The 24,766-nt window shown below is 36.4% G+C and overlaps 1 protein-coding gene across 19 annotated transcripts in view; it reads right to left on the reverse strand.

Moving 5' to 3' along the window:
- Positions 1-2,755: 2,755 nt before the first annotated feature.
- PTK2 (protein tyrosine kinase 2) overlaps positions 2,756-24,766 on the reverse strand; it is a 368,410-nt gene continuing 346,399 nt past the window's right edge. For 16 of the 19 annotated variants that reach the window (XM_031947265.1, XM_031947245.1, XM_012541848.3 and 13 more), the window contains 7 exons: positions 17,839-17,901; positions 13,550-13,589; positions 13,006-13,112; positions 9,169-9,177; positions 7,290-7,445; positions 6,342-6,422; positions 2,756-4,048 (listed from right to left, as the gene is read on the reverse strand). In XM_031947265.1, the coding sequence (XP_031803125.1) occupies positions 3,836-4,048; positions 6,342-6,422; positions 7,290-7,445; positions 9,169-9,177; positions 13,006-13,112; positions 13,550-13,589; positions 17,839-17,901 (669 nt within the window). In that variant the 3' untranslated portion in view covers positions 2,756-3,835. The remainder of the gene's footprint in view (positions 4,049-6,341; positions 6,423-7,289; positions 7,446-9,168; positions 9,178-13,005; positions 13,113-13,549; positions 13,590-17,838; positions 17,902-24,766) is intronic. The other 3 variants (XM_031947249.1, XM_031947246.1, XM_031947250.1) reach the window with 1 other exon arrangement.

Genomic DNA, 24,766 nt, shown 5'->3' on the forward strand with positions numbered 1-24,766 from the left:
TCTTTTTATGTTGAGCCCTAGTCTTCTTTCCTGTAATTTCCCATTCATTGATCCTAATAAGATATGCTGCAGCCAAAAATGAATTTAATGCCTCTTCTCTGTGATAATCTTTGCAATAATGATTATGATTTTCTCTAGTCTTTTCCATGTTGAACATCCCTACTTTTCATCACCATTTTTACATATGGCCAGAAAAAGAGAATTGTTGCATTAATATAAGTTATGCTTTCTTATTTGAGCTTCACAACAATGTTATGAGATACACAGTGCTAAGGATCTTTGTTTACAAAGGTGGAAACACATTCATAGAGGTAGGAGTGATTTGCTTAATGTCACTGTTAGCAATACTGTGGCTTCAAACCCAGGCCAGAAGGGTTGAAATCAATGAATGACTTCACATTCACTTCTTATTACATCATCTTCCCCTACCACATTTTTAATGTATTTGAGCGTAAGGGCTACTTTATAGCATTAGAAGGAGTGTTCCCTAATTGTGGAGTGATTGTCACTAAGCGTCCTTTTGCTATAGCATTCTATGATTGAATTGAGAAATTAAATAATCAGTGACCAAAACCCCCAGATGAACTTGGATTGGTATGATTCTTACATTTGGCATTTTCTGATTTTATTCTTTAGTTTTCTTCAGAAGCAACATCACTGTTCCCTTCCTTAAATTTGGGTCATATATCTGAAATATCTTGGTTCCTCTTTTTCTTGACATTACAGAAGATCTTTAATTTACTTGCAATCTCATCAAAGGAAGCCAGGATGTTGCTGGAAAAATGTCAAAGCATGATGTAAGTTCACCAGTTTCAAGTAATTTATTACTTTCTGAAAATAAACACTGAGGAAATTAAATTCCCTCTTGGAATTTTATAATCACCCTCTGCTGTCCCCGTGAATCCTTCTAGACATGCTTATTCACTTGTTATTACTTCCCTCAAACCCAAGGTTTCCCCCTCTGTAAAGTCAGGCCCAACCCTTCTTAAAAGGAGAAGGAACCAGAAAATATAACCCCATACATTAGTCTTGAGAAGGGTGGTATGGCTCTGATTTAAGTTAAAACACGCATAGTGTAGAGATCACTGAGTACTGGACATTGATTTGGGTCCTTTGAGTTATGTGAAGAGAAAACTGCCTGAGGGGCTAAAAATCTGAAGTAGAAACATAAATGGAGATGGGCAATTTCACAAAGTGAAAGACAGCATATTCTGAAAACTGTCACTCCCCTCCCACTTTTTTCAGTCAGAACTGAACCCAACTTCCTCTTTGTAGGGAATTTTTAATGACTGGTCATCAACAATGAATTTATGGAATACAGTTTTAAGGGGAAGTCTAAAAGACTGAGTTGGTTTTTACCTGGGATAATTTCCAATAAGCACAGAAAAGTTAGTCTCCTATGATACTGAATGTTTTCATAGCACAAGGCGTTGGGAAGAAGTTTTAGCACAAAACAACTCACTTGAGAAGTAAAAAGTTTCTTAGGATCAAACTCCTGAGGACTCTGGAATATACTACCTTAGTTAAGAAGTGAAGAGGATAGAGAGATGTCATCTTGGGATGTTAGTTCCTAGAAGTAGAGCTCTGAGTTTAACATCCAGTACTGTGGTATAACAAGAAGGATTGAGGGAGATTTGGGAAAAAAGGGATTCTTTTATGTTAAAAGAATCACTAAGGGAAGTTTTGGCACAATGCCACAGCAATCTATAGTTTTAAAAAGGGAAAGAACATAGGAAATCAGTGCATGATCCTTAAGAAAAAGAATTAAAATCCAGGAGAACTACGAAGATGTAGGAATGAAGGTCAAAAACAGAATCAAAGTAGAGTAAACATGGAATTTCTAAATGAGGCAACAAAACTTAAACATTTAATGGCCTTCTAAAGATAAACAGAGACTCTAGGGATTAGGGATTTTTATCTTAATGATCAAATGGAAAAGTCAGAAAAGTAGAACATTTTGGTTTTGGTTTTTTAAAGAAAAGTAGTCAACTATAAAGTAGAGATCTAAGTGGAAACTGTTAAATATGCCAGTGGAGAGGATTCCAAAATGTCTTTTATATTTGGGACTACCTGACCTGGAAGGGCTTTCCTTTCTCTTAGGAAAAATCCTTTTCAATAGTTACTCTCTATCCTGGGATCAGAGATGTCCTGGTTCAGTCAGTAGTCGCAGTCTTGGATTCTAGAATCAGAGGAATTAAGTGGAGATCATCTAGTCCAAATCGCTTAAATTTTACAGAGAGAAGAAAAAGAGGTTCATAGAAGGGAAGTGATTTGGCCAAGATCATTTGTCTAGTAAATAGAACAAGAACTTGAACCTAGTAGTTTTATTCTAAATTTAAGGCTTTCTTCAACTTGCCAGACTATTTTGTCTGACCTGACTCCGTTCCATCCAGATCTCCTAACTTTAATCTTAATAATATTCGCTCCTGCCCCCACAAAAAAACAAACAAAAGACACCTAGATTCCCATGAAAAAATCTTGTGTGGCTAGAGCTTTAATATTTTTAACCAAATTTTCTCAATATTGACTAGAGAACTACTTTTCATTTTTTTTTTTGAAATTTTGAACAATATATTAAACAAAAAGATCTGAAGCAGTTTTATATTCCAAGATTGCCTGATTAAATCCTTCTCTTTAGAGGCAAGATCCTTAAGAAAGCCCAAAGGAGAAAATGAAACAGAAGCCTTCTTAAAAAGGAAAAAGATGTGTCTGCATTGAGGAGCAGAACCAAAAGAAAAGAAATTACACCATGGACTTCACTGGTAACACCTTTTTAATAGGTCAAAGTAACTGTACAGTTCATTATATTCTTCCTGAGAATAATTTATTTCCCCCAACAAACTAAAGGGAGTGTATTTTTTTCATTATTATTTAACAGAAAGGATGGCATAACTTGAAAACAAAAGAAAATATGACCACTCTGTGGGAGTGCTTTCCCCAGAAGGAGGACACACAAGGATGGGTTAGTTAACTACAGCGGCTTTTAAAATATTCAACATGGCTTTAATCTTTCTTTATAAATTATATAAAAATGGGGAACAGGGATGGTTACAGAACCTCTTTTCCAAATGCACTTTTAGTGTGCTCTGGTACAAAGCAGCATTTCTGCTTTCATGGAAAATAACATTGCTACAAAAAACTGGCACATTATTCTGGTGAAAAAAGAGAAGAGTTTTTTCAGTTGTGTTCTATAGCTACTTTCCAACCAAATGCTTCACACATCCACATGAAAGGAAAAGGCAGGAAAGATGGAAAGAACTTTAGTTTTTTCTGAAATGACTGAAGTCTTCAAAATATAGCTTTGATTTTCTTTCTGTGTAAATTGGGATTAGCATATTGCAACTTAAAGTATTTCAATTTTAAAAAATTCCAGTCTGGGTAATATCTGTACTGTAGGCAAAAGAATTCTCAGCCCTTTAGGTTTCCCAGAATTCTCCACTTGACAATACTTTTTTTCCCCCTCTCATTCTGCAGCTCGTACAGTTCAAGCTGTAAAATTTTAATCCCTTGACCTCATTGGGCACACGCATCCTCTAGAATGGTATGAAAAATGAAACTGTTCTTCATGAGTCTTACAAGCTTCTTGTGTACAAACTTCAATCTCAAAATGTTGCATTTTTGGATCCCAGACCGTTTGAACATCATGATTAAAAAACCCCCAAAACTAAAAACAACAAAAATCTGTGGTTAAACTTGAAATGAGCAACAGTTTTCTACCAGCTGGAGCAGGATTTGGTGGCAACCCAAGGAACACAGGATTCATCTTCACTGCTGGTGGAAGGCTGAATGACATCTTGAAAAGAGTGAGACTCTTAAATAACTTCCCTTGACAAGCTCAGTGTGGCCTGGCCTGCCCTAGCATTTTCAGTCTTGCTTGATCAATGACATCTAGTAAGTTTTTGGCATCTACAGCCAGTGCATGAGCAGCAGTTAGCATTTGCTTTTTGTATTCCTGCTGGAGGCTGGTCATGACGTATTGTTGTGCCAGTTTCATCTTGTTGATCAGCTCACCCAAGTCCGAATTCAATAGCTTTTGGGCCATCTCAATCTGGGAGAACAAGAGAATCAGGTCAGAATGCTGTGGATGGCAAATCATTTAACGATTTTTCTTCGTATGCTGGCTAAAATGGACAGAAGCTTGGGGAACTCATAGAAAAGCTGTGCTTTCTTATCCATAATGTCTACTTTAGTAGATCCATTTAGATAATGCAAAAAGTGCTTCATAGGGCCTTCCCTTCCTAGTCATGAAAGCCCTATGATTTTTCTTTATTGCCTATTTCAAACAGTACCTAGCTCTTTCCTCCCAAGATGTCTACCAGAGTGTTAATGTAATAAAAACCTTTTCCTCAAGTATTCATAAAGTAGACTAAAAGCAGGCATCATCTCCTACCATCATGGAAATCCCTTGATTTCCGTGTGAGAAGGAATTACTTGGGTGGGTAAAGGGAATGGGCTGGCCTTGGTCTCCTTTCCATCTCCCTTTTGCCTTCTCATTCTAGCCAGAAAAAGACCTTGAGAACTTTGGAAGTTTAGAGAATTTGGACTTTTCTATTAGCATTCTAATAATGTTCCCAGGACAGTGGGTCAAGAGGCAAGGAGAGACGGGAGAACAGCACATTAAAGGGATAAGGAGGCTAGCAAAAAAGTTACACCATACCTAATCTAAGGGGAACATCTTAAGGACCACAGAAAAACAATTTTTGGGAGCTGTGGATCCTTATTATCTGATGTGATTGTTCAGCTTGAGCCCGTTTCTCCATGAACGCTCTATGTACTTTTGGGAGAACATATTTTTATAGAGGATGGGCATGGGTGGGGGGATTTTGTACTAAATATCCTCATTATAACACCATAAGCAAGAACCTCTGACTAATAGCTATTATGTCTGGCTGAGTAATAGTTATTTGTTGCTAATCATGAAGCACATCAGTAGAGGCTTGTGAACTTTATAGCACCAGAAAAACAGCTCTTGTAATAGGCCCTTTCAAAATGAGTAGGGATAAAGAATAAAAAAGAAAATGCAAAAAGCCTGTCTTTTTCTCAGAAGATAAGTATACTTTATGTGGGAGAGCACAGAGACTTGCCTGGCTTCCTCTTGGGCAAAGAACCAACCTGGGTGAAAACTGAAAAAGGATCTTGTGTCTATGGCTCAGTGTAAGGATCCCATTCCTGCCTGCTCCATATTAATCACTGCTCAAGTTTTCTTTAGAAGTAACATTAACAATGATTCCCAAGGCACTGAGCTAAAAACAACAATTCTTACCTTCTCTCTAATACGTACACACTAGGATTTCAAATCAATTTCTGAGTATCTTTTGTGCCCAATGACAGCTTAAGAGGACTCTGGAATAAACAGCAGTAGGAAAGGCAAGGGAAGCTGAACTGCCCTACAAGGATAACTGTACCCCAAGGAGACAGGTCAGTGTAGTAGAAAAGATCAATGGATCTGAACTGAGGAGAGTCCCTAGCTGAGTCACTAAAAGTCTGAAGTCTCAGTTTTTTCAATTATGAGGCTATCTGGAGTTGTGCAGAAACACACAAGCACTATTTACCAATATCTCTTATACTTGTTTGGACTGAGATGATGAAGAGTGATGGGAAGGGAAGTGATGTAGTTAAAAAAAAATTAGTTTCTCTCTAACAAGATGTCCAGAGGTCTCTTCTAATTCTGGGATGAATTTAGTTCAACAGACTTTATCAGGGACTAGAACATGCAAGGCCTCAACCTTCCTAGGAACTCAGGTAAGAGAGTATCCACATTTCCAAGATTCTCAAGGCATTTTGTTACTCAAGAGTTAGGGAATCACCTTCTTTCTCTGCCTCCACTGATTGTTGTTGCTCCTAGAGATCTAAACTCTTGAGTTGAGACTCAAGGCATGGGAATGTGCCTTGTTTGCTATGTAGAGATAGTCCAACCCCAGCCAGGTCAGACACATATGGAAAGGGTGCAAAATAGGAAACTGGGAGAAAATACTGTGCACTGGAATATTCTTAGCACATCTAGCTCTAGAGGTTCATGAAGTGCTTGAACTATATAATTTCTTTGACTTTCACAACAGCCAGTCTACAGCTAAGACCGTTCCATTTTAGAGATGAGGAGGATGAGGTGCAGAGGGTCACAAAGCTAGGAAGTACCAGGGTAAGATCCAAATTCAGGTGCTCCTCACCCCAAAGCCAGAACTCTAGCCACTGTGCCTTTCTGCTCTCTGCAAGACCCCTCTCATGGAGGGAAGTGAATCTGGGATTCAGCATGTAACAGGAGGCCAGGCTCTTGAGAAGAGGGGACCAGCACCATTAGCTAAGGCCCTAGGAGAAGGCCCCTATCCAAGATTTTGCCTTACCTCTCTGTGAGTGCTTGCTGGAAGCAGGGGAATGGTCTCGTCCACTGTTGCTAGCAATGTTCTTAGGGCCAAGCCAACTTCCTAATAGACAACAATCAAGAGCAAGCACTGAAATAGGAGTAATCAACAGGAACATAACAACAACACAATCATCTGGTTTTTAGCCAAGTGCAATTTCATTCCATTTGAGGAACTTCCTCCTCCTGACCCCTACCCTGTAAGTAATAAGAGGTACATGCTAGAAAAAAATCACTGTCTTTGTTTTATAGGTAAGGAAACTGAAACACAGAGAATTTGAGTCCATTAACCCTAGTTCCTTCACTCATTTTTGAAATGTTCTGTGTTGGAACCCAAACACGTCTTCTGAGTCTCCATCTTGTGCTTCTAATTCAAGTAGATAATGCTTTCTATTCATCTTCATTAGTGCTAGCATCTCCTAAAAACTCAAAACACCACTAGTCCAAAGGGCTTAAAGAATTTTCATACTTTATTTCATTTAAAAAATAAAGTCAGGAGTGTCCAAATAAAGAAATTATTCTATACATAATTATGTTTTCTAACTTATAATCTTAAATATTTAAAAAATTGCGTTTTAACTTTAATAAGATAATGATATCCTGTTTTGCTTATGTCACTTTTTTTTTCCTGTGACATTTTAATTTTCATTCTTTTTTGTGACTTCAGGGAAAATTATTGTTATTCACATTTGACAAAGTGACTGAAGGTTAAAAACACAAGGCATTGTGAAATAAGAGTTAGAGACCCAAATAAACCAACTTTTCAAACTGGGGTAATGTTTTTTTTTTTTAATACATTTTTGATTATGCTAGGGAAGAAAACACCTATCTAATAGATGAAGTCTTGTAGACATGTGGAAAGAATATCATGACAAACAATGTTGAAAAGATGTGTAGAAATATAAACCGGGTTTTTTTTTTTTTTTTTTACCTTTACCATAGGGACATATTCCTCTGGCGGTGCAGGCTGGATCTTGCTGGACATTTCTATGACAGCTTTCACCAGGCCAGTTACATTCTCATAGACCTTGTCATTGGAGCGGTCCAGATTGGCAGTAGGAGGGGGGCTGATTTCCTGGGGCTGCAGCTGAGAAGGGAAGGTGGTTATTTCTTGTTCCTCCAGCAGAGGGGGGGGGGGGGGGGGGGGGGGCTGGTTTTTTTTTTTTTTTAAGGTCATATCTGTTTTACTAAATTAAGATAGACTTTCAACAGAGCTCAAAGCAGGTAAGAACACGAGCAAGTTTTCTTAAGTGAACTGGATATTTGGTTTGAAGATGACACCAAAAGCTGTTGATGTAAATCAAATACAATGGAGTTCCTATTTTCTGACTTTGAGCTCAGTTAACAAAAGAAACAATAATCACATAAGCTATAAAAATTCAAGGGCATTCAGAAAAATGATCTAGTATATCCAACAAAACGATCCATTTGAAAATCATTGGCACACTTTGCTCCTTTGTTAAAAGACACCAGATGACAGATAGATTCTATTTATTGGCTGAAGAAGACAGGCCAGACTTTCTACTCACTAGGCTCTTTTTCAGTGGATCTCTGCTTAAGTGGGAGTCCCACAAATGAGCCCCTAAATGTATGGGGCAGATCAATGCAAAGAATTGATTTGGTGGAAAGGTGGAAGTAGAAAGAGAGGATTGAAGAGGTCAGATTAAGAATGGTTAATTAATTACATGAACTCCCTTTACAAATTAAAAGATGATATGCAGAAGTTTTCTTGATTATTTATTTCACAGAATAGCAAAATATTAGTGCTGGAAGCAGAAATCATTTGGTTTAATCTCCTAATTTTATAGATAAGGAAACAAGCCTGAAGAATGAATTGATATGTTCAAAGTCAAATATAGTCAGGATCTGAACTCAGGTGTCTTGACTTCAAGTTTAGTGTTCTGTCTTTAAACAGTTTTGAAATTATCACAATTTTTGAGAAACACAAAAAAATGCTAGAAATGATTAATGGAAAAGAATATAGATTTTGGAGTGAACCCCAACTTTGCTATTTTTCTAGTGTGTGACTTTGGGGAACACTTCCCTATTCTGGGGCTCAGTTTGCTAATTTGTAAAATGGGGGAAGGAGTGGACTAGACAAACATGGAGTAAATGGAGACTTTAAAGGTCATCTCGTCTGGCCCTATCACTTTATGGTTAAGGAATGGGGGGCCCTGAGAAGTAAAGAACTTTTCCAATGTCATATAACAGTGGAGCTGGGATTCAAAACCAGCTGACTTCTGATCTAGTACTTTCTCCATGATGACATTATGCAAAGTTGCTTCAATCTTGAAATTTGTAAATACGATGATCCCACATATGAACACTGCAAAGTTGGCAAAATGAATTTTGAGTCTCCAGAAACAATTAATTCCAATTGATAAGGTTTTTAATCAACCGTAAAGAAGACAATGCTATGAAATGCTACCATCCAAGAACTAAATATTAATCTAATTTTGAAACTGCTTCCAATTGAAACCCTGTAAGTGAATGACTTTGATTTTTTGGGATGAGTTATGCCAACAGGACATTAATTCTGCTCATGGCTGTTAGGCAGTGTTGCTATAAAATATAAAAGGACAAAAGGAGTTCACTTATTGCAAAAATGTCCATTTCATTTCTGGGAAAATACAAGCATTGGTTTTGGTTTGTATAAGTGAAAGGTTGTGAATTTAAAACATGTTTCCATGATGAAGGAAAGGATATGTAACACCTGTTTCTTTCATAATGAGTTACAGAATTGCATGCAAAGAGAAAATGATAAGACAGAAGAGAACAACAGCAGACATACAGATACATAATGTGCTTACCCTCCATGGCTATTGTTGAACGGAAGGTGAGGAAAAGTTAAAGGAGTTTATAGACGAAGGGGAAAAAAGAAAAACAATATTAATAAATGTAGCAGAAAACAACCCCACAACAAAACATGTGCAGGACAAAAAAGGAGCTAGTTCAAAAAGCCCGCAACACAAATGCATTTCATGAATCCTTGGGCATATTAGAGGCTGTTCTGTTGGTTATGGAAGCATGGTGTCTGTGAAATTTGTTCTAATACATCAGCAGATTAAGTCAAAGAGGTTTGCCATGCATCCATGCTCACTTGGTACAAAATAAATAGGGAAAAAAAACATGCAAAGCTGGAGAACAACATATCAATCTGGCAAAAAGAAAAGGTCAACAGAGTTAGGCATCTTTTCAAAATGGGAAGTAGTGTGCAAGTTGACACTTAGGAAATCAACCTAATGCCTAAAACATCAGGAGAAACTCTTTAACTTCTGTATGAGCTTACAAAACCCCTTTAAAGCCATGTTTATTCACTCAATCATTTATTCCTTTGGTCAGCATTAGCAATCTGGACACCAAATACTGATGACAACAGAAGGACTGACAAGAAAAGGTTCCTGGTTTCATAAATGCAACCAACTATCTTTCCAGAATCAGGTCCCTGGTTGAGGATATTTAAACAGAATGGGAACTTCTAGAGTGATTTCAGTACTGGGATCTATAGCTATTAAAAAAAAAAATGAAGTAGTCAATATTTCTCAATAGAATTTATTTTTTCATTTATTATTTACTTAGTAAAATAGCAGAACTTGACAGACATGAGTAAATTAATGTGGAAAATTTTCCCTTTTCCCCTTTCCCTGGGTTACTTTATAAAGTGAATTTTCTGGTGCATGAATTTCAGAGATCCCTGGATTAAAGAGATTCAAATTTCATTCATGCAAAGAAGGCACAAATTTCTACCAGTTTGACTTATAATTGTTGCTCCCATCTAGCTATCATAGACTGTGCACTATGGACCACAGAATGGTCTTTCTGTTTTTAGCTGGTAGTAAAATTTGTTCAAATACAAGTTGTGTTAACATCAAATGTAATTTGTACAACTTCCTGATGAAGGTCTTTATGGAAAAATAACTACTAGGAAAAAGTTTTAGTTAAATATACAAGAATGTATATGTGTTCAGAGAGACTGAAAGGTAGTGTTTGTTTGCATGAAACTTGAAGCTTTAATTCTTTTTGGGACTATTCAGTAAGTGACACAAACAGATGTTGGCCACTAAGTGGCAGTATTATTGCTATGGTGACCCACGAATAGCAAGAGGGTCTTCAGATAACTGCTTCGGGAAAGATGTATGTTTGCATGAAATCTGGAAATATTCCTAACATGAAGTCCTCCTTCACTAGTTACAGGGAAATTTTGTAAAGTAAAGTTGTAGGCTATAACATCTACAATTGGATCTTATATCAGCAACTTGGAAAATCCCTGGTAGCATTTTACTCTGAACCACTATGCTGAGCACACATGGCTATCTTTATTTGTGCTGAGATTGTGAGACAAAAATAATTTCAAAATCAAAGAATAAAATTTTCTAAGAAGAAATCAGAGAGCTTTGGGACTAAATGCTATTGAGTGAATGAATCATTTCAGAATTTCTGAGTTGAGTAGCTATTTATAAATGTCATTTTCTTTTTCAGGACAGAATCTGTAGCTGGCCTAATATAACATGGGATCTATGAAACAGATGATGCTTTAATATTTGTGAAAATGATTCATTGCACAAAAATGGATACCCCTTATGTTTTAGACAATCACCTTATTTTCTAATAAGCTTTATTTTATTAACTTACAAAATTATGCATCAAGATCTTGTCTGATATCTCATTATAGAACAAAAGAGGCATTAGGTTCTCAAAGGTTATGTTGATTGAACAAAAGCAAATCTTTTCATGGGCAGAATCCTTGAGTATTGGCCTCCTGATGGATTAGTGTATCTGTCTTCTGAGAAGTAGTCTACTTAAGTTGGTTGGTGACTAGAGGAAGAATTTTCAGGTCAACACAATTATTGATGAAATATACAGGAATTGTAATCAATGCCAATGGGAAAAAAACCTTAATTAAACAGATGGAACTTTGGACATTCAAAATAACCAGGTATTGATGATAGTAAAATCTTTTTCATGGATCATATTTGTATTTGTGACTTGAAGCCACAGAATTCTAGCTGTGGATTTATTTTCTAAAGTTAATTTTTCTTTTTAGGTAAAAGATGAGTGAAGAGGCAGCTAGGTGGCACACTGATAGAGCCTCAAGCTCTATTAGTAGGAGCTGAATCAGGAGAACCCGAGTTCAAATCTGACTTATTAGTTTTGTGACCCTGAATAAGATCCTTAATGCTGTTTGCATCAATTTGCACCTGGATGAGGAAGATGAGCTGGAAATGGCAAAATCACTCTAGAATCTTTGTCAAGAGACAAATGAGGTCTATGAGAGTTGGACATGACTAAAATGGCTCAATAACAGCAACAAAAAGAGTTCACTGAAATGGATCAAAGGGCCAGCAAAATATTTCATTACTTTCACTTTTTAATTGACTCTTATTTTAAAAAAATTATACTTGCATAGATAACAGAAATAGCACTCTAAAACTCTGGTTGAAGTTACAAAAGTACAGGACTGTGTTTATGAGATGACTGTTTAAGTTATAAATATTCCTAGGAGTTTTGATGTACAATTTAAAATGTCTGTCTGTATGTCTCTTCCAAATAAAGGATTCTATCTGTTTTATTTGCTTACTGAATATACCTGGGGAGTGACCATGTTTAGATCACAGTTGTTTATTTTAGTAAGTAAAACTCTGACTTGAAATAAAAAAATAATTATAGAGTTTTTCTTTAAGTCACATTGAGATCCACAGAGTCAGTAAGCCCAGAGAATATTTCATTTGTCTCAGGCATGTTAATTTGCTCTTTAAGACCAGAAGAAGCTAAGTTAGCTCTGCATTTCAATGGATAAACAAACTGACTCACTTGGAAAGGGGAGAGATGTTTTCAGAGAAATCACAATACATCATTCACATTAAACTATAAAACACATAAGGTTTAAAATGTTTACCATTCAATGGACAAATACTTGAATAAAGTATTTTCAGAGTCACTTTCAATGAGCAGATTTCCTCATAAAATTGCCACCATTCCTTCTCTCTCCTTCTTTCAGAATTGACTTAAGGGACGAATATTCTAGCTACTACACTGACTTTTTTATGCCCATGACTGGCATTAAGGCCCTTTATGATATGCTATGACTTCATCTTTTTAGCCTATTATCATATTAATTCCCCATGTTCTAACCAATCTGAATTATTTTCTGCTCCTCTCCCCAAACATCCAGCATTAAAAAGAAACAAAACAAAACCTCTCTAAACTTTGGCTCATGCCATTTCCTAAGCTTAGGATATCCTCCCTCATTCCACTCCTGTTCTTTGCCTATGGAGTTTCTATCCATCTTTAGAAAGACCAATTAAAATACTACTTCTACTTGAAGTTTTACTTGATCTATTTCCTACTTCCCACTAGAAGTAACAAACTTCCTGTTCAGATCTGAGGTGGTACTTTATTTTTGGAAATCTTTATTACACTTATCCTATAATATTGGGCATCACAACTATCTGTTATGACATCTCTCTTTCCTTTGCTGTAAGCTTAAGAAAAGATTGGGTCTCCGCTGAACTTTTTACCTTGCCATAATGTGCTCTACTCACAGATGACGGTAAATATTTGATCACTGTACCATAAATATGATATAAACAAGAAGCTCCATTGTGGAGTGTACATTTTATATGCCACAAGAGTTTGACAGAACCTACCTTCACTCCCTCATTATAACTATCCACAGGGCTGTTGAGGCTGGCCAGGCTTCCTAGATGGCTGGGTGCTCCTGGTCGAGGTGGTTTCTTTGGTGGAGCTGCAGGATCTAGTTGGATGGAATGATTTATGATTATAGGTACATGCAAATTCCACAGGATGAGAAAGCAAGGATGATTGTGAGAGACACCAGTGGGGAGATCACAAATTCGTAGCAGTATAGGCAAATAAAAGTCAACGCTAACAACTGAAACTGATCTTGAAGATATTGTAATGAAGTGTTTGTTCTTACTTAACCTTCAGCACACACTGACTTACATTTTTCCATGATAAAGATTTTTTAAAGATTTTCAGTACCACTGAGGAAGAAAATCTACTAAAATAAGGGAACTATAGAAAAGAGATGAAAACAGTTCTAGGGCATTTTAAAAACCTCTAAATCAATTTATTAGATAATTCCTTGCACATTTCCTAGAAACCTTGTGTGATAAGGCTAATTACATTTCTCAAGATGAAAAAAAATATTTTAAATGTATTTGATCTTACCTGGCTTACCCACCGGTTGATATATGTGCTGGTTACCAGTCTGCCAAAAAAAACCCCCAAAACAAAACAAAAGCATTTCAGCATACATTGTTTTCAAAGTATACATCCATTTAAAAGATACCAAAAAATCCAGAATTTGGAAGGGGGGAATTGTTCAGGGGGTAAAAGATTTAGAGGTGAAAGGGAATTTAGAGGTCAATGAGTCCAACTCCCTTATTTGATGACAGGCTGAAAGCAGGCCTATAGAGATTAAATGCCTTATCCAGGAGCAATACAACTATTCTGTGATACTATCTGCTTTTAGATTTTTCTGAAACCAAATCTTAGAGGCTGTCAAGAGGTCAGTGCAGGACATTTTGTTGGGAAGCATCTCAGGGAAATCACCCCAGGAGGAAGAGTGTGCCCACGGAGAATGTCTAGTGATTGGCTGACTAGAACTCAAGAGAACTTACTGAAGAAGATGCCTCTTCTGTGGGCTATAAAAGTAATGTGAGAGAACAGCTTTCTTCTCTTTAGGATTGTTTCTTCTTTTTTCCCTCCCTTTTTCTTTGAGTCTTCCTCTAGGAGAACAACAAGGTAGGAGAGCAAGGGATTTTCATCCCCTTCTACTCCTCTGCCCACAACCTATCATTGCTGAGAGTTGCATGTAGTAGTTCACAACTTCAGAGCAAAAATCAATATTGTTGTTCCCAAGAAGTAAAAGTGCTACCAAAAAAAGCTCATCTCCTGTAATTTTAACAGGTTGATCTAGGAAAAGTGTTTGGCAAACTAAATTATATTATCTACAGCACAAATGCCACATATACACAATCACATATGCATTAAAATGTTTTAAATAAATATGCTTTAATGTTCTCCTGCATTAAATGTTAAAATTCTTAGGTTTCAACTATTTATATTGAACTTTTTTTCTTTTCCCAAAATTTATCCTTCAAAGAAGTTTTCAGTAAGTCTGTGCTTTAAAAATATTTAAAAAAATCATGTTTAACTGTGAAATTGTATCCTTTATCATAGTTTATATTTGGGATTATGGACAGAGCTTTTCTGAGCTTTTGTTGATGAAGAAAAATGGAATTTCATGTTAAATTCTATGACTGTTTCATTTTTTCAATATTGTTTCAAAACCAAGTACATTTTGGAGCTAAAATTATGATGTTGCAACATAATAAGCTATGGAGTATGGAATTTGGTGTAAGATGAGTCCATTTAATACTCTATCCAAGAAAATTTATGATGGAAGTATGACTATGGAACTGGAGTTATAAGTAAATTTTGCTCTGCAAAGTAAGGAGGTTAGGTTAAAGCAGTCCAATCAGACATAAAAATGAATTCCTGAGGGCCCCATGTTGACTTAGAAAATCACAAATTAGCATTATCTATATTTTATCATATTTTTGTTTTTCTGAACTAGATGGTCCCTTCTAATTCCAAAATCTCTGTTTTTTCATGTCTTAAAAATTAGAGTCTGTCAGAGAGAATTTATTAAGTGTCTGCTATATGCTCAGGGAAGTGTTAGATGCTAAGGATAGAAGAGACAGTTTAGGTGGCAGTGGACAGAATGCTGGGCTTAGAAATCCAAATCCAGTCTTAGACTCTTACTAGCTGCATGATGCTGGATAAATCATATAAAGCAATTTGCTTTATTTTTCTTGTTATGAAGCTCAAATTAGAGAATATTTGGAAAATAATGGCACAATATATGGTACATAAGAAGACATTTAATAAATGCTTGTTTTCAATCAAAGGGATATCAATGTCTGTCTGTCTGTCTGTCTATCTATCTATCTATCTATGTATTAGGGAATCAAAAAAAGCCTCATGTAGCCAGAGCTCAGCTTTGACAAAAACCAGGGATTGTAAGAGGGGGAAGATAAGACATGGCGAACAGCCTGTGCAAGGGCAGGGAGATGAGAGAAGGAAAATTATGGGTTAGAAGTAGCAAGAAGCCCAGCTTTGCTGGACTACAGAGTGCATGAAGAAAAGTAATATAGAGTAAATAAGGAAAGGTGGTCTGGAACTAGACTCTCTATGAAGAGTCAACCTGTAGTAGAAACCTGAGAGTTCTAGGAGTCAATGGAATTTTAGGAGTATCTCTTCAGTAGCTATAGAGAGGTTGAATTGGACAGTAGAGAGAGTTAAAACAAGCAGACGAATTAATGAAAAGTGATAAGAATTCAAATGAGGTGGGTCTCTGAGGCAGCAGAGAGAAGAATATGGATGGGAAAAATATGGATATTTGGCAAACATTATGTATGATGGGAAATGGAAGCTAAAGAATTAAAGTTTGACTATATCAGAATGCTTGCTGTCTTAGGAAAGGGAAAAGGTAAGGGAAGAAAAAAGAAAAATTCAGAACACAAAGTTTTACAAAATTAAATGTTGAAAATTATTTTACATGTATTTGGAAAAATAAAATACTATTGAGAAAAAATACTAAAAAAAGGAACTAACATTTGAGAAGAATAGTATCCTTGACAAAAATAAGGAAATTAGAAAGAGGGTTGGGTTTTGGGGAAAAGATGAGTTTTCTTTTGGACATGTTGAATCTGAGATGCATGGGTCATTCAGTTCAGGAGTCTAATAAGCAATTAGTAATATGAAGTTCAATGACTGGATACACAGGCTTGCAAAATCATTTGTGTTGGAGATAATAATTGAACCTATGGGAGATGATGAGATTACCAAGGAAGGCAGTACAGAGCAGAGAGCCAGATGTGCAAAGCACTTGTGCTATGTATGGCTGAGCCAGATTAAAATGAACTGGAAAAGATTTAATACAAGAAATAAAAATATAATAAAACTTACATAAGATAATGCTAATTAGTGGTATTCTAAGACAATATGCTGCCTTAGGGATCTTTATGTTTCCTTGCTTCCGTTTATTTGACACCATTAATATAAAGGGAAAAGAGAGGAGAGTTCAAGTATCTTGCGGCACACATGCAATGTGTGAGCAGAATACACATGATGATTTAACAAAGGACACGAAGAAGTGGGCACACATGTGGGAGAACCAAGAGAGTTCCAAAAGAGAAACACTCCATCCCTTTTCCTAAACTTGTCAGTGGCAGTGGTAGTACCATTGTCTCAGCCACCTGCATTTGGTGTCATCCTTGAATCCTTACTCACACTTACCTTGTGGATTCAATCTACTGATCAGACTCAGTGTTTCTACCTTCACAATATTTTTTGAGTGTGTATACAGTTGTACTTTCCATTACAATAGCAGATCCTTGAGGGCAGGTACTATGTTTTTGCTTTTATGTTCGCAGAACTTAGCACAACGTAAACATTTAATTAATGCTTGTTGATTGGTTCAAACTCAGTGAAACAAAATTAAGTAAGAAATTGCCTTCAGAAACACTAAGAGATGGGGAGGGGGAGGTGCTATGGGAAAGTGAAGCCACAGAATAAATATATGAGAAATAATATGAAGTGCTCAGTGGTAAATAACAGTCCTTTCAGGGTAATCTGTTTTTGTTTACTATGCTACAATTAAAATAGCTCAGTTTTAAAAAGCTGCAGATTGGACTAAAGTTGCTTAGTTACAATAATTCAAATTGTGGTCTATAAACATATATACACATATGTACTCACATACATATATAATTTAAACATAAATATCATTTGTGCATGTGTCTATGGGTAAATTGAATGGAGTCTACCTATCACTAAAGCAATTAATGGACCAGAGTACAGAAAATTCAACTTATTATTAGAAAAGACATTTGTGTATATTTGACTACACATCTGTTCATGGAAATGAACATTCATTCATTACTATAAAAAAATCAGTTAGTATTTATACCAGATGAGAAACATATTTGAAATCATCTCAAACTCTTTCTCATAAGAAGAATTTTAGGTATTTCTTAGAGGAATGCAAAAAAGGAAAAATGCTATGTGAACAAGTTTTATTTTTTATGCTGATTCTTATGATCTCACAGTAATAGGAAATCTGAGTATATGCTATATAACTTTTTATACAACATCAGTAATCATATTTACAATGCATATATTCTGTTATGGCACCAAAAAAATCAGTTTAATGTTTGTTAAAAGGCCTCTCATATAAATAAATTGCTAGCTACATTTTTTTGAATTTTGTATGAAAAATCTGGACTTTCAATTATTTTGGCAACAGAAGGAATTTTCATTTCACAGCATTTCAGTTTTTGGTCTCACATTAAAAATCCTGACAATTTTGAAAATTTTATGTGGCAAACTTTGATCCATTTTAAGCTAGAAATTTAAGAAACAGGTCAAAAACTCTTCTTGTATTTGCTTACCGGACCCTGAAGACTTCCATCCTCTCGGTCAATACTGCCTCGAGAAAGCCTCACATCAGGTTTCTAAAGAATCAGAAAACCCGCACAGTTTTACTTTCTGCTTTACAAATCAATATGCAAAACTGAAATAATTACCTGTGTATTAAATACCTCCCAGAGTAAGGAAAATAAACTTGTAAACCAAGTCTACTGAACTTGCCCAGTTTTAGAAAATATAAACATTGCAAAGTGCCCATATCACTGTCTGCAGAAGCATGCTTACATAAATGCTGACTACATCATAGTAACAACACAACAACTGGGAAAATCATCATTTTACTTTGTAGCTGCCAAGCTCTTTCACAGGGGATGTGTTTTTTTCTAACAAGAGAAAAATTTTGGACTTAAGATTAGAAATATGGTACATTCACTGCTGTTCCTAGCTAGGAGTAAGCTTATGTGAATTTAGCTGTTTTTGTTAAAGTGGCAAATGGGGCCAATTTCATTGAAAATTACATCTAGGATCCAGAAAGCTCATAAAAAAAGCTGGATCTAATCTTCCTCTAGGTTCTAACAGTAAATAAGCTTTCCTGTTACTAGAATGAACAAGCTAGATTACATGACATTTTAAAGGAGGGAATACAAGGCTGACTAAAAATACAAAACCAAATAAAACTAAAGAAAAGCTATAACAAAACCACTCTGGGATAACAGGAGCACATAGAACAAAAGCATAGACGTGCAGAGTTCATCTATTTCAACTCCTACCCAAAGAAGGATCTTGACTACAAGTCTACTTGACAAACAACCGTACAGTCACTGGGGGAATATATTTTTTTTTTTTTTAGCACAAAGGAGTATTTTATTTTTTATTTATTTATTTATTTTATACATGACCAAAACGTTATTTTGCTGTACAAAAAGAATCAGACTCTGAAATATTGTACAATTAGCTTGTGAAGGAAATCAAAAATGCAGGTGGGCATAAATATAGGGATTGGGAATTCAATGTAATGGTTTTTAGTCATCTCCCAGAGTTCTTTTTCTGGGCATAGCTAGTTCAGTTCATTACTGCTCCGTTAGAAATGATTTGGTTGATCTCGTTGCTGAGGATGGCCTGGTCCATCAGAACTGGTCATCATATAGTATTGTTGTTGAAGTATATAATGATCTCCTGGTCCTGCTCATTTCACTCAGCATTAGTTCGTGTAAGTCTCTCCAGGCCTTTCTGAAATTATCCTGTTGGTCATTTCTTTTTTTTTTTTTTTTTTTTTAGGTCTTTTTTTTTTTTTTTTTTTTTTATTTAATAGCCTTTAATTTACAGGATATATATACATGGGTAACTTTACAGCATTAACAATTGTCAAACCTCTTGTTCCAATTTTTCACCTCTTACCCCCCCCCACCCCCCTAAATGGCAGGATGACCAGTAGATGTTAAATATATTAAAATATAACTTAGATACACAATAAGTATACATGACCAAAACGTTATTTTGCTGTACAAAAAGAATCAGACTCTGAAATATTGTACAATTAGCTTGTGAAGGAAATCAAAAATGCAGGTGGGCATAAATATAGGGAATTGGGAATTCAATGTAATGGTTTTTAGTCATCTCCCAGAGTTCTTTTTCTGGGCATAGCTAGTTCAGTTCATTACTGCTCCGTTAGAAATGATTTGGTTGATCTCGTTGCTGAGGATGGCCTGGTCCATCAGAACTGGTCATCATATAGTATTGTTGTTGAAGTATATAATGATCTCCTGGTCCTGCTCATTTCACTCAGCATTAGTTCGTGTAAGTCTCTCCAGGCCTTTCTGAAATTATCCTGTTGGTCATTTCTTTACAGAACAGTAATATTCGATAATATTCATATACCACAATTTATTCAGCCATTCTCCAACTGATGGACATCCATTCAGTTTCCAGTTTCTAGCCACTACAAAAAGGGCTGCCACAAACATTCGTGCACATACAGGTCCCTTTCCCTTCTTTATAATCTCTTTGGGATATAATCCCAGTAGTAACACTGCTGGATCAAAGGGTATGCACAGTTTGATAACTTTTTGAGCATAGTTCCAAACTACTCTCCAAAATGGTTGGATTCGTTCACAACTCCACCAACAATGCATCAATGTCCCAGTTTTCCCGCATCCCCTCCAACAATCATCATTATTTTTTCCTGTCATCTTAGCCAATCTGACAGGTGTGTAGTGGTATCTTAGAGTTGTCTTAATTTGCATTTCTCTGATTAATAATGACTTGGAGCATCTTTTCATATGACTAGAAATATTTTCAATTTCTTCATCTGAGAATTGTCTGTTCATATCCTTTGACCATTTTTCAATTGGAGAATGGCTTGATTTTTTATAAATTAGAGTTAATTCTCTATATATTTTGGAAATGAGGCCTTTATCAGAACCTTTGACTGTAAAAATATTTTCACTGGGGGAATATTTGTAATGAAGCAAACTGACTCAGCAGCCAGTTAGTGAGCTTTCATTAAGTACCTGCTGTGTAGCAGGTATTGTGTCAAGTACTGGGTGATACAAAGAGGCCTGCCCTCAAGGAGTTCATTCTACGTGAAAACAAACACATAAAAGCAAGATATATACAAGATAAATGGAAGATAATGAACAGAGGGAAAGCACTAGCATTAAGGGACATCAGAGAGGACTTTTCAGACAAGATGGGATTTTGGCTGGGCATGAGATGGAAGCCAAGAAAGCTAGGCGGTGGAGCTGAGGAGGGAGAGCATTCCATGTCTGGACTCCAAAGATGCAGTGTCTTGTTTGTGGAGCAGCTACCAGACCAAAGAGGACATGGAAGAATGGAAAGTTTAAGACTGGAAAGGTAGGGGCCTTAGGATGAGGTTATGAAAGGTTCTGAACACAAAACAGAGTATCATGTGGCTGATCCTGGAGGTGAGAGACAGGCACCGGAGTGTGGTGTGTATGGGGATGACACAACCACTTTTTCAGTCAGTCCATTTCACTTTTGGATGGCTCAAATCACTTAGCTCTACCCCCTGAGGTTAAGCAGAAACATGAATCAAATCCATCTTCTAAATGACAGACCTTCCAAGGACTTAAGAATGCTGTCAGGTCCTCCCTGAATTTTCTGATCTCTGTGCTAATCAGTGCTGGTTTCTTCTTGGGGGGTAGTTTCAGAATTCCTCTTTTTTCTAGCTGCCATCCTTTATAGTCTCTAACTAATCAATGTGCTTCCTAACCTGTGACATACAGAAGCAAATCCAATATTTCAGGTAAAATAGGAATAAAGCAGTTTCACCTTATTCCTGGAGGTTACACTTAATATCATAAGAAGATTTTAGTCTTTGAAGGGATCAAAGACATCCTTTTATTTCTATATTAGAGGCCTCCAATTTTGATGCTTAAAAAGAAACCTTACCAAGCATACTTTTTATGAAAGTAAAAATTTATGGAAAGTCTACATGAATTTCCACCAAATTTAATTTTGAACAGAACTAGTGTAATTTTGAGAAATGATTTTCTTGATCTAATTTACCATTTCTTTAGTATATTATCTCTAAAGTTTATACAGATCAAATTAATAAACTTCACATATGAGCACATTCCAAATTCAATAAGATTAATTATTAGTATTTCTTTTACTGAACTTTATTCCTCACAGGAACTGAACCAAACTGAAAATCAGAACACTGGACTTGGGAGCCAACTGATCTGGCTTCAAAGCTGACCCTTTTATTTATTACCTTTTTAGGCCTGGACACATGACTTACCTTCTTTGGGGTTTCAATGTGCTCAGCAATAAAAGTGTATAACCTATCTTAGAGGGTAGCTGTGGACATTAAGTGAAATAAGATGGTACAAAGTAACTTAAAACTGTAAAGTACTAAAAATGATCATGATACACTAATTTGACTTTTTGTTATAAAGTTAATCAGTCAAATAACTGAATGGATATGGTGGGAGAGCAAAAGAGAATAAGGATGACAAAACAAAAATGATGGGAACCAAGAAGGGGAAACCTTATTCAGTATTTCATTCTCTCAAGAGTCTGTTAAGCAACACAGATATCCAAGAGGGATAAGAAGCTCTCAAAATGGGATTTTGAAGATAGAAAAAACTGGTTAAGAGCAAAACCAGGAATGGTCTGAAAAGAATGATGTGCACACAAAGGGAACTCACACCAAGCAATTTAGATTTTTTAAAAAGATAGTACAGAAGATAGAAGCAAGAGCAGGTAAAATTATTACATGATTTGATGAAATACTACCAGGAGTGTTAAAGCTCAAAATGAACTGAGGTGAGGAAAGAGGAAAGGTGAGGAAAGTTAAAGACTTAAAAAGCTAGGCTGAGGAAAAGTTTGAAGAGATGATTATAACTCCTAATAGAAACAAGACAGAACTAGTCAAATTTACTTTTTTTTTTTCCTTCTGTAAGGAGAGTAATCTTCGTTCTGGAAAGGCTAGAATAAAATGATTAAGAGGGAGCCGATAGCCAAGATAAATGAGGACAGTGAGAGTACTGATGCCCCTGATGCAGGAAACATCTGGGTGGTCCAGGAGAGAGAACCCTGAGCTTGAAATTATTTTGGATTCTGCCCAGATATTATTGGCTGTATTATCTGGGCAAGTCCCTTAACTTTTCTCAGCCTTCTTCCTGATCTATAAAATAGAGCTAATAATAGCATCTACTAAAAGAGGCTGTGAGATTAAGACATTTAAAGCTCTTATAGTACTGTATGAATGCAGCTTTTACTGATGTTCTTAATCTAAACATTTTCAATTAGATGTCTCATATTCAGCTTAACAAAGGGAATTCATTTCCCTACCCACAAATGAAAACGTACCCTCTTCTCCTAACTTCCCTATCTCCACTGAAGGGGTGACCATCTTCAGCCACAAGGTCCACAATGTCAATCAATTTTGATTCCTCACTTTCTCTATCTCTTCTGCCCAAACACTTGCCAACTCTTGTAGATTCTGTTTTCATATTTCCTGCATTCATTTCTCTCACTAATATGGTTACTACTCAGTTTTAGGTCTCCTCATGTCTGCATAAATCAGTAGCCTCATTTGGATTCCAGGTGTATAGTCTCCCCTCGAATCCATTCTCCAAATAACGGACAAAATAATCTTCCTAAATCATAGGATTTATCATGTTGGTATCCCTGAGAACCTTCAATGGCTTCAGATTGCTTCTTAAATAACATATAAACTCACTGTGGTTTTTTAATGTCTTTTGTTGTCTAGTTTGGTTCTAGTTTATGCTTCTTGCCTGTTCCACATTATTCCTTCATTTTTCTCCAGGAAAAGCAGGCTATTTAACTGTTTCTCAAACTGGGCATGCCATCTCCCCTCTCCATGCCTTTGATCTAGGCACTTGCATGACTAGCATTATTTTCCTCCTCCAACTCTTAGAAGTCTAATCTTCATTCAGGGCAGGGTTTATGTACTACCTACTAGAGAGGCAGCTAAGTAGTGCAGTGGTGAGTGTATTGAGACTGGTGTCAGAAAGATGAACTCAAATCCAGTATCAGACACTTTAATAATTTGGGGAAGTAATTTAAATGCTGTCTGCCTCAGTTTCCTTAACTATAAAATGGAGATAATAGCACTGATCTTCCAGGATTGTTGTGGGGATGAGATGGAATATTTGTAGTTCTTAGCACAGTGCCTTGCACATAATAGGCATTTAGCAAATGTTTGCTTCCTTCTTTCCCAAAGGAAATCTTTTCTTGCTCCTCAAATTGCCACACATAAATTTTTCCATTTGCTTTGTTTTTAAGTTCAATTTTTTTTGATACAAAGATACAAAAATGTATCTTTTCTCTTTTCCTTCAAGTTTCACCTTCTATAAGAAATCTTTCCTGATCTCTCTGATTCTAGTGCTTTCTCTCCATTGATTATTTCCTTTTTATTCTCTTTGTAGTTTGTCTGTATATATTTATTTCCTTATGATATCCCTAATGAGCTCCTTGAGAAGAGACAGTCTTTTACCTTTCTTGGCATTCCCCATATTGCTTAATCTGCTCTGAGTCTATCGCCTTTGTATCAGGAGGTAGACAAAATGCTTCATCATCATATAATTTTTGCTCTACTTTTATATGTTTTATCATAATAGTAGAATCTAGCTTCCTTTTTTGGTTTATCTTTGCATCCCCAACACAATGTCTTGCATACTGTAGATGTTGCTTAAATGCTGGTGAGGGAGAAGTAGGAGACCAGCTAAGTTGGTATTAAGGAAATAGTACAGCTGAGCTCTCTTCTACAACTACTCCACAAAGCACACCTAGAAAATGTGTTAGACTAATTTCTGAATGGAACATTCAAGAAAAAATTCTAGCCCAGCTTTGCATAGAGAGAAAAAGAGATCTGTAGACCCTGAGCCTGCGAATAGCCAGGAAAGGCTGCCTGTAGTGTCCCATGCAGGGACTGTACTAGGAAATGCTGTGGCTGTGCACCAAGGCAAGAAGACAATCAGCAGAGACTTGACCTTATTCAGGGAGCAGGAACCAGTGTCAAATGGTAACTCTCTTGCTCACTTCCTAGAACTAGGTCAGAGATTCAGTGAAGATTATGGAAAAGAAGGGATGGTGGTCCTGGGTAGGGATAAGTCTTGGGCCCCATACTAGGTTATGAACTTTCTAAGTAGAGTACCAGCTGAATGTTATAGCTTGGTACAGCTACAGTGGATTCTAGGAGTGGAAGAGGGTCTTCAGACCAGAAGCCTTCCATAGAATAATCAGGGTAGAAAGGCCAGACAAAAGAGGAATGCAAAACTTTCCAGCTGACTAATAGTGGCTGAAGCTAGGAGCAGTCTTCTGGCAGATGAGAGAGAGAAAAGGCAACAGTTGTGTTGCTCATTATCAAAGCCAGGCCAGTTATATTTCCAGGCAGTTGGCAGCCCAGCGCATAGAGGGCTAGGCCTGGAGTCAGGCAGACCTGAAGGCAAAGCCAGCTTC

Source organism: Sarcophilus harrisii, chromosome 1 (assembly GCF_902635505.1).
Source record: "Sarcophilus harrisii chromosome 1, mSarHar1.11, whole genome shotgun sequence".
Taxonomy (NCBI): Eukaryota; Metazoa; Chordata; class Mammalia; order Dasyuromorphia; family Dasyuridae; genus Sarcophilus; species Sarcophilus harrisii.